Source organism: Marmota flaviventris, chromosome 16 (assembly GCF_047511675.1).
Source record: "Marmota flaviventris isolate mMarFla1 chromosome 16, mMarFla1.hap1, whole genome shotgun sequence".
Lineage (NCBI taxonomy): Eukaryota > Metazoa > Chordata > Mammalia > Rodentia > Sciuridae > Marmota > Marmota flaviventris.
In genome coordinates this window covers 17736707-17747168 of record NC_092513.1, presented here as the reverse complement: position 1 = coordinate 17747168, position 10462 = coordinate 17736707, and the positions used below count along the sequence as shown (strand labels likewise).

At 39.9% G+C, this 10462-nt stretch overlaps 1 protein-coding gene across 3 annotated transcripts in view; it reads right to left on the bottom strand.

Moving 5' to 3' along the window:
- Nucleotides 1-1002: 1002 nt before the first annotated feature.
- Nucleotides 1003-10462, bottom strand: part of Fech (ferrochelatase) — a 32762-nt gene continuing 23302 nt past the window's right edge. For all 3 annotated transcript variants that reach the window (XM_027948976.2, XM_027948977.3, XM_027948975.2), the window contains 5 exons: nucleotides 9647-9745; nucleotides 5278-5385; nucleotides 4842-5006; nucleotides 1885-1944; nucleotides 1003-1416 (listed from right to left, as the gene is read on the bottom strand). In XM_027948976.2, the coding sequence (XP_027804777.1) occupies nucleotides 1282-1416; nucleotides 1885-1944; nucleotides 4842-5006; nucleotides 5278-5385; nucleotides 9647-9745 (567 nt within the window). In that variant the 3' untranslated portion in view covers nucleotides 1003-1281. The remainder of the gene's footprint in view (nucleotides 1417-1884; nucleotides 1945-4841; nucleotides 5007-5277; nucleotides 5386-9646; nucleotides 9746-10462) is intronic.

Genomic DNA, 10462 nt, shown 5'->3' with positions numbered 1-10462 from the left:
AAAACTTTAATGATGTCATAATATTTATTAACAGCAAATCCTGAATATAGAAGATCTATGAATCCCCTAATCACTTCCATTTTATGAACTGGCTTTTTAAAAATAATCAAAGAAATGCTCTTTTGAAGAACAAAGTTTGGGGGCTTGGAGGAAGAAAAAGTGATCAGTACAAATGCTTCATAGATCCATCAGAGTTTTTAAGCCATATAAATCCAACTATAGAAGATCAGATTCTGATCCAATATTATTTCTACATTTTTAGAATAACTTTTCACTCACCACTTCAAGGTGACAATGGCATTGAAAATATCCACAGGAAAAGACTAGCATAAAATACAATAAGATGATAATAGTAGTTGCATTCGAGGGGTTATTTCTCCTTTCTGTATTTTTCAGTTGTTCTATGGCTATATATTTCTATAATAAAATTATCAATGAAGAAAGAATCCAAGGTTACAAAATGTAGTCAACTTGATAAAATAATTCTTAAATGTGCAGAAAGGAGACATTCAACCAAGATCAAGAAGATACCAGCTGGAAAGGCTCCAGGGAGATTTCAAGAGGGAGCCCATCAGCAGTGTTTCCTGGCAGCAATGTCCTCAGAGACAGGAAGCAGCGGAAGTCCCCTTCCCTAAGGCACCATGGATTCAAACCAAGGCAGATATGCCAAACACTGATTTCTACACATTTATTAGCCTTATGTGCTTAGGGAATCTCAGAACACTTCTGAAATTTGCATTTGATTCAGTTTCAGGGTGGAGAGAGATTCTCATGCAGACACCTACATGACCAAAAAATGGTGGCCTCACTAGCAATGGCAACCATGGAAGGAAACCCAACCATCTCAGAGACGTTGCATAACCTATGGGTTTAGGGAAGGTTTAGCTAATATTGCTTTTTCAAATGATACTGCATAAACTCAACTATATGCATTTAAAAACCTGTATGCACAAGGCTATAAACCGATCTCACATATTTTAAATTGGTATGTATCGCATCAGATAAATTTTTAAACTCATTTTTTAATGTCATAGGGGATGTTACAAACTAGCAAGTTTACCCAGAAAGAGGGAGTACAAATGCTACTGATACAGGTTTATGAAAATACAAGTCCTTCAGTAAGGATTTCAGAGTCCATTCCTCAGCAAATCACACAGTCTGTGCCCAAAGGCTGTGTATCCACTAAAATGGCTTCTTTCCAATCTCTGAACAGCATCCCCTCCACACAGTGGTGTCTGGATGTTGGCCATCTGCCTAATCCCACGGGCTCCTCTAGCAGGGTCACAGCTGCTGGTTGGTGAAGAAGGACTTAGTCTCCCTGCAGACAGGATTTACACAGAGTGGACAACTCAGAGTCAGCTGCTTGGAGCACAGCTTGTTGGACTGGATGTGAGAGAGCACCAAATCGGCCAGGGCCTGCAAGACACACAAGGAGCACAGAGCCATCAGGAGTGAAGAGTCCCCTGGCCCCGGGACGCCCACCTCCCTGTCTGTCTGCATGACTGCTCTGGTTATCTGGGCTTCTTTTAATTGGAGTTGTGCAGCCCTTGAACTGAATTCTGTAACACTGTCCTTTACTGAGCTTCCTCAGTTTAAGGAAAGTTAAAATCAAGATTTTAGAAAATGAATCCTCTTACCCCACCCACTCTACCTTTCCTCTGAAAAGCAAATTTTAAATTAGACATAGTTATGGTGGGCAGACATAAGAAAATGGGGGCTACCGAAAGGAGAAAGGAGGGAGTGAATGAGGGATTCGATCTTATTTTTGTAATTAATTGGAACTCCAAATGTTCTAATATGTGAGAAAACCAATATTCTGCAAGAGTTTCTCAGAGGATTACTCCCCGGAATGTTCTACTAAAATGGTTGTAACACTGCAGATACCTTAGAGAACAATGGATTTCCATTAAGAGACTCCGCTCTTCTGATGTTTTCAGCTCCACACTGAATCAAATGAGAAAGGGGAGGAAAAACACAGACATGTTTTATTTTCATTTTTTTTGTTTTTAAGAAACTGACTGCTAACAAAAAAAATAAACAAACGCATGCACACACAATTCACAGCCTGACTTCCAGTGTTAAGTGACACACAGGGAGAGGGCACATAGATTGATTCTTATCATAAATTACTCTTCAATTTCTATGTTTTCCCCTACCCCATTTCCTTCCCAAAGGTGGTTTGCTTCCAAACCATGTTTGAGATACTCCTTGATGGAATTCTCAAGTAATTTAAATCTGCTAACCATTTCTTTGATTCCACTTTTCTAATGCATACTCTTACTGTCTCTACCTAAATAGAATGTTGTTTGTTTTGTTTTTTGGTGCTGGGGTTTGAACCCAGGGCCTTGTGCATGCAAAGCAAGCACTCTACCAACTGAGCTGTATCCCAGCCCCAGAATGTTGTTTTAATTAAGTAAAATTTCCTACTTGCTTCCATTTCAAGTGCCAAAATGAAGGAAATTAATTTATGAACTCTAAAGTATATATTGGGGGGGCTAGGGTTGCAGCTTAGCGGTAGAGTGCTCATCTAGCACATGAGAGGCTCTGGGTTTGATCCTCAGCACCACATAAAAATAAATAAATAAAATAAAGGTATTGTGTCCAACTACGACTAAATAATATATATATATATATATATATATATATATATATATATATATATTAAAAAGATATATATTGGGTCTAGATTGAATCCATATGGTTTAGATTCTAAACATATTCCTACAGAAAAAAAAAATTAACCTGAGTATTATTTTAGTATCACCTTTCTTTTCCCTGTCCAAAAACATCCAGTGTTTAACTATCCCCCAAATAACTGAGAACTGTCTAACAGTGATGCGCTGGGGGTAGTCATGCTCTTTTCTTTCCCTTTTCCTGCTGATGAGCTCATGGGTCACTTCAGTGTTAGACTGGCATTAACATCTGAAGATGGGCACAAGAATTCAGTAAGATTCCAGGCAAAAACCTCGCTCTCCGCTGAAGAGGCTGATCCTAAAACCTCACGCCAAAGTCAGTCGCAGCAGAATGACCAGTGCTGGCGGAGGACAGCCTCCCTCACTGCTGAAGGACAGTCAGGCACATCTTCAGGAAAACTGAGAGGAATGTCAGCACTGCCATCCTTTCTAGGAACTTATCCAAAGAAAATAACTGAAAAAATGAAAACATTTATTCTACAGTAGTGTATGAGAATAAAAATTAAAAATGCCTTAAATATATATTAATCTCTATAAAATGGATATTAATCTCTATAAAAATAATTAGAGATCTAATTATATTTACTAATGAGTTCATAATATACATTTTTGAAGAAAAAAAATTATAAAACAGTATGAATAAATAGCATTTCTATTAAACAAGCAGAAACAAGAAACCTAATTTTATTAAAATACATATTTACCTATTAGGAGAAAAAGGGACGTATCTTTATCAAAATATGAATAGATGTTCTCTCTTGGAGTAAGAGTATGAGTGCATTCTATTCTCTATGCCATACAACTCTCTGTGCTAAGATCTTCATTATTTTTATTATCAAAAAGCAATAAAGTAATTTCTATTTAGGGGGAATTTTTAAAACTTTTTGAAGTTAGTTATTTTAAACATACTGTATTCTGCCATAAAAATAATGAAATAAACTATAGTTTAGTTGGTTTTCTTTAATCAATATAGGGACTAATTTATTAGCTACTAATAATTGCTTTGGTTATTAAGTAATATGAATGGATGAGATTGTCATTCAGTACAGACAAAAACTTGCTTTCCAAACACACTGGTATGAACCATATTTTCACTGAAGTCTTTTTATCAAGTGCACAATTGGCCCACGTGATCATGGGATACAGAAGAATCATCAAACGAAATGCATAAGCAATGTCAATGCCTCACCTTGGTCACTTACAATCTGCCTGCCTGCAAATTCTTCTTAATTGTGGATGAGCAAGTTTAGAACCTTCTTACCTTCCTGGATGTTGAGACCAGCAATGTATACACAAATAATGAGGCTGGGGATTGGCTAATGTTCTGCCCCCATCCACTCTCCACCATGCCCAGCACCTGCCACCCAGTTCCGAGGGTTTACAGTGCTCTGCATGGCCAGGCCTCTGTCAATGGGGATGACCAGGAATTCTGGCCAAAGATGAGAGGGAGAAGGGGCTTTCTGAGTCCCCAGGCTTCCACAATCTCACAGAAACAACTATAAATTGGACACAATTTTCAGGCCATCCCTCAGAAGCCATGAGATAGGTAAGCAATAGTTTTTCTCCATCCTGAACATCCATCTTATGAGATACCAAGGTGGTATTATTTCAATAATCAGATTGATCACAACATGGTAGCAAACAGCTAATTAAGTGAGTGCATAAAAGAGGTCAAGGAAATCACAACACACTCTGCTTCTTGTTCATTCCGTGCTCTTCTCTGAAATGACAACAAGCCCTATATGCCCTGAAATCCAAACAGAAACAGTAGAATAGCCTAAGTAAATGATACAACCATATTGGTAAAGAAAAGGAATTATGGAGCAGGGAAAAATTTTCTATCAGAATAGGTAATGTTTATAATTCACTTTTCTTAAAGGAATGCAGCTGTTATTATTTTCACATACTACAATCATCTTAACTAAACAAAATGATCCCTGGGCGACCTGGTTTAAAAAGGCACAAAAGTAACACCAGAAGTAACTCCGAGTATCTATCACACAGATGAAGCATTATTTAAAACAATGAGGCTGGAGTATTTGCAATCACATACAGCAAACAATATTTTTGAATGACAGATGGCTGTAGAGAAACTTTCCTTTTAAAACAGATCACAATGGGCTTAATAAGCCAGATGGGAGTGCTCACCTCCTTGGCTAAAACTTGAGAGTACTCGATATCCAATTCGTACAGCGTTTCGATGTGATCACTGGTAAATGCTATTGGGACCAAAAGGATATTCTTTCTCCCCCTCTCACAAAGTCCTTTGATAGACTCATCTGTTTGAGGACCCAACCAGGGCACTGGACCAACCTATGAGAAAGGAGGATGAGCACATAAATAAGTAAATAACAGTCTGCAGTTACAATTAAAAATAAAATATTAAGCCAATAGAACTCAACTAATCCTTTGATTTCCTTTTATCTTTTATCTTACTCACTCAGTGAATTCTTTCTGCTCAGGATGAGCAAGCAGGTCATAGAGCAGTCTATCTATGTGGACGAGCCGAACTGAATCATTTTATAGCTAAGTCCTGAACCAGATGATCTTGAGGGCGGACTGCAAATGTGTGAAAGCCACCTACCTTGGACTGCCAAACCAGGCGGTAGGGGTTGGAGTAACCCAGCCTCTCCATGACTTTGTGGACAGTGGCGCCTACCTCCTGAGGATAGGGGTCCCCTCTGTTGACCACCTGCATCAGAGACACAAGGGTGTTCAGTTGCCAACATCATGAAAAGATCCAAGAGCTTCCGACTGTGCGGTAACATGGTGTGAGTCCCAGACCAGAGTCTTCCCTGTCTCCGGCATTAAAGACAATATCATCTGAGCAATCATGGCACTTCCTTGGTTCCATTTCTTCACTGGCCAAAGAGAACAACTATACTCGATCACCTCCAAGGTCCCTAAGAAGATTTAACAATTCTACAATGTTGATTGTAGGAGATTGACAAAGTCTAACTATGGAGGATTGTCCCCCCCACCCCCACCTCTGATAGGAAAAATAACACAAAGAAGTTGGGCAGGAGGAGCCAACATGGGATAGAAACCTGTACCTATGTAGTGATGTGAGTGGATGATTTTAAAGCAGGAACTGAACGCATGCTGTATGGACGAATAAGCAGCTGCTGAGTTTACGATAAACTCCAAGGGAACAAGAGGAGGAAGGAGGAAGCGTGTGGTTCAGACTCCAGGCTCCTGGGGAACATGACCTGTGTCTTCTGCTTCCTTCTCTCTCCTCTCTCCCCACAACAATGGACAGTAGACAAATGCTCCGTGTGCAGCAAATGTCTGATACACGTTCTGTCAGGACAGCCTGCTACTACATTTGAAAATGTCTGGTGCAGATATTTTAACTGTTTTAATATTTTCTTGAGTACTGATTCCCTACCTCCTCACCCTGCTTTATTTTCTTCTCTGACATCTCTTACCTTCTAATCTACCTTGCTATTTTCTTACGTATTATGTTTAGTATCTTTTACTGCTACTCTCCAGAGACAAAGATTTTTGACTGTTTTCTTCCTTCTCATATCCTATGAGAGAACAGTACCTAGATTATAATTGGTGCTCAATAAATACCGTACTATTGACATGAAATACTGACAAACTATATTTTATGATATTACCATTGGTTAAAAAGCCATTAGAAGCAAAATATAAAAGAAATGAAGGAAATATAAAGTGGCCATTAGGACAGTGTATTAATGATTGCTACACCCCAATGCTAAAATCAGTGGCAAAAATCTGAGGAATAACAAAATTTTGCATAGTCTCAAAGCATCTCCTCCAAGGTATTTTTAATTACAAAGAGAAAAACAGTAACTTTTCCAGGGACAAATATAGCAGATACCACCTTAACCAAATAACCAAAGACCATGTCACCAGGAATAAAACACACCAATGTCACAGAGCCCTACATGATTCACTGAGAAGAGTGCTCCTGCTAATACCACACAGTCACAATCCAATCATGGGAAAGTACCAGATAAACCCCAAATGGAGGGACACACCAAAAGCAATGGAATTTGGGAAATAGCTCTTCAACCTAGCAGGGCAATAAAAGAAAAGTATGAAAAACTGTCATAGATTGGAGGATACTGGCGAGAAAAGACTGCCAAACACAGCGTAGGACCCAGGAACAGAAAAAGGACACTGGTGGGAAAATGAGTAAAATCCAAATAAAGTCTGCAGTTTAGTCAACAGAATAGCACCAACGCTCATTTCTCAGTTTGATACTGTACTATTTTATGTAAAATTTAGCATTAGGGGAAGCTGGGTGAAGGGCATATGGGACTTCTTTGTACTCTTCAGGCCACTCTTTGGTAAGTTTAAAAATTATTTCAAAGTAAAAAAGTTATTAGTTATGAGTGTAGGTGAAAAGAGGGCTTCCTAGGTCAGTTTTCTTTCTTGACAGTCCCGCCACCTTCCCTAGCCTTGGTGACTTCATGGCATCCCTCAGTCCCTAACAGGAACCCAGAAGCACAGTACCGTGTCCAGTCCCTGCAGGAAGGCAAGGGAAGGGAGACTGAAGGTGAGAGACCACAAGGAGGCACAGGGAATGTTCCAGTGCAAAATGTTCTCCTGGCCCCGTTCAGGAGCTGCCCTCTGGCACTTCAGGTTTCATCACACACAGGACGGATATGTGAAGAGGATCTGCATGGGGCTGGGGCTCAGTGGTAGAGCGCTTGCCTAGCATGTGTGAGGCCCTGGATTCGATCCTCAGCACCACATAAAAATGAATAAATATCGGGCTGGGGTTGGGGCTCAAGCAGTAGCGCGCTCGCCTGGCATGCGTGCAGCCCGGGTTCAATCCTCAGCACCACATACAAACAAAGATGTTGTGTCTGCCAAGAACTAAAAAATATTTTTTAAAAATTCTCTCTCTCTCTCACTAAATAAATAAATAAAGATATTGTGTCCAACTACAACTAAAAAAAATTTTTTTTAAATTTGTTTTTAAAAAAAGAGGATCTGCATAACACCAGCAAAGAGAATATAAACCTATTAAAATGAAATAGGCAAGAAGGGAGAAATTTATCTCCAGAGCCACCTACTGCCCAAGCAGCGACAGCCTAGTTGAGGTATAGGAGAGGACACACTGCACAGGGCTTGGCTCTGATGACCACCAAGTGGCGGTATGGAGCAGCAAGAAGAGTGACCCCCATGCTGAGGCTGGCTCCATTAACCATCAAATTCAAACTTTAATCACACTTAAGAAAATATAATTCTCATCCCTCTGGCTTGGAAAGCAATATATTTTGCTGTTATTACTTTGTTTTGTTTTCCAGTACTGGGGACTGACCTCAGTGGCACTTCACCACTTCACTCAGATCTTTTTTATTTTTTATTTTAAGATAGAGTTTCTCTTAAGTTGCCCAGGCTGGCCTGGAACTTGCAATCCTTCACCTCAGCCTCCCTAGTAGCCGCTATTACAGACATGCACCACCGCACCCAGCATTGAAAAGCAATGTTTTTAGGACCCAATACCAGTTTTGAGCTGATGAAACTAATTACTTATTCCAAGCCCTTCTATAAATTACATAGTGCTGGGCGCAGTGACACACACCTATAATCCCAGTGGCTCAGGAGGCTGAGGCAGGAGAATCTCAAGTTCAAAGCCAGCCTCAGCAAAAGCAAGGCACTAAGCAACTCAGTGAGATCTTATCTCTAAATAAAATACAAAAAAGGGCTGGGGAAGTGGCTTAGTGGTTAAGAGCCCCTGGGTTCGACCCCCAGTACCAAAAACAAACATCACAATATATTTAAATTATATGGCACACTAACTGGATCTTTTTTCTAAATATTTTACTCTCATGGCCCAGTTTGTGGTACTTTCATAAACAACTCGGTGTAATATGATGAACTAAGGAGCAACCAGATCACAATCTGCTGTGCTATGTATTCACTTGCCAAAATATGGTCCTTAGTCTTCACAAATCAGAAACTATACTTTCTTCCTGGAATTCAAATGGCCTGTCCCAACTCTTGAGAACAGAAAAATAGAACTGGGGGGCCTGGTCTGAATGGTGGCTGGCTATATAACTGAACACACTTAAATACCAGCCTCAATGGAGCAGGCAAAAAAAAAAAAATTTCCTTCTTCTCATGCTCTTCGACCCTACTCTGTTCTTAGCTACTCTCCTTATATCAAAGAAGACATTTGACATTTGTTTTTTAGGGATTGGCTAGCTTCACTTAGCATAATCTGCTCTAATGCCATCCATTTCCCTGTAAATTCTATGATTTTGTCATTTTTTAATGCAGAGTAATACTCCATTGTGTATAAATGCCACATAAGGGAGAGAGAAGGGAAAATGCATGGAAATGGAAGGAGACCCTCAGAGGTATACAAAAGTACATACAAGAGGAAGTGAGGGGAAGGGGAAAAATAATACAAGGGGGACAAACGAATGTCAGTAAAGGGGGCAGAGAGAGAAGAGGGGAGGGGAGGGGAGGGGAGGGGAGGGGAGGGGAGGGGGGATAGTAGAGGATAGGAAAGACAGCAGAATACAACAGACACTAGTATGGCAATATGTAAATCAATGGATGTGTAACTGATGTGATTCTGCAATCTGTATATGGGGTAAAAATGGGAGCTCATAACCCACTTGAATCAAATTGTGAAATATGATATATCAAGAACTATGTAATGTTTTGAACAGCCAACAATAAAAAAAAAAAAAAAATTTCCACTTCCTAGAAATTCTTCTAAATATCTCTTCCAATTATCATTTTAAGAGCACTAAGAAAATATTTACAATATTTTAATTTGTATTGTTATGAGGTTGCAAATACTGAGTCAAACGAAATCTGTACCAAGTTAAGTCTAGAATTTTAGAAGTCATTCTTCCATAAGGGATTAGAACCTATTGGAGCTACATTCATTTTACATATCTAGAAGACAAAACAACCCAGTCTCCAACCACTAGGTCACCCAACAAAATGCTCTTACTTACAGACATTGGCAGTGAGTGAGCAGAAAACAGAATGACCACCTCATTCCTCTTCTCAGGTGGGAAATGGTCCAGTTCTTTCAGAATGTGGTCTGCAAAGCACTGTGGGAATCCCAAGAAAGGAGGAAACAGGGAAATAGGAACAAAGAAGTGGAAAGCAAGAAAATATTTCAAAAATAAGAGTTATACCAAAAGTCTCAGAGCAACTCTAAAAAAATCAGAACAGTTGTTTTTTTGTTTTTTTTTTAAAATGCAAACAGTACAGTCTCTTTGCTTTGGTCCATCATCAAAATGGATCATAACGGTTTGAGGGGCCTGGGGAATTTGATGGGAAACTTCTGAAGCTCACTAATGGCTCCCTGCAAATGAATGCTGTGGATCTGCCTCCCCTCGGGAAGAGCAGGGCACACTTCCAGATGGAAAAGAAACACAGATGGGAAAGAGAAGCTGTTTTAAGGCCTCTCATCTGCTCTGTTAGCAGGAAAACAGCTTACAGGGTCTTTCTTAATCTTCCTTACTTTGGCTTTCAGGCATATTGCATGAAAATACATTAGCTAGAAATAGGAGAGAAATAAGAAAATACTCTTCTATTTTTATGACATCTTCCTCCTGAGTCCAGGATCCCCATGGAGGCAATCTCAACCTTTCTCACACCCTCCCTAACAACAGATGACAGGTGGCACAACCCCCATTAGATGAACAGAGCAGGGAAAGATGCTGTGGATGTGAGGCCGTCCAGCCACATCTGGGAACTGGGGCTAGAACACAGGTCCCGCCTACAAACCTCTGTCCACCAGACCAGTTCACTCCCCTCCATCT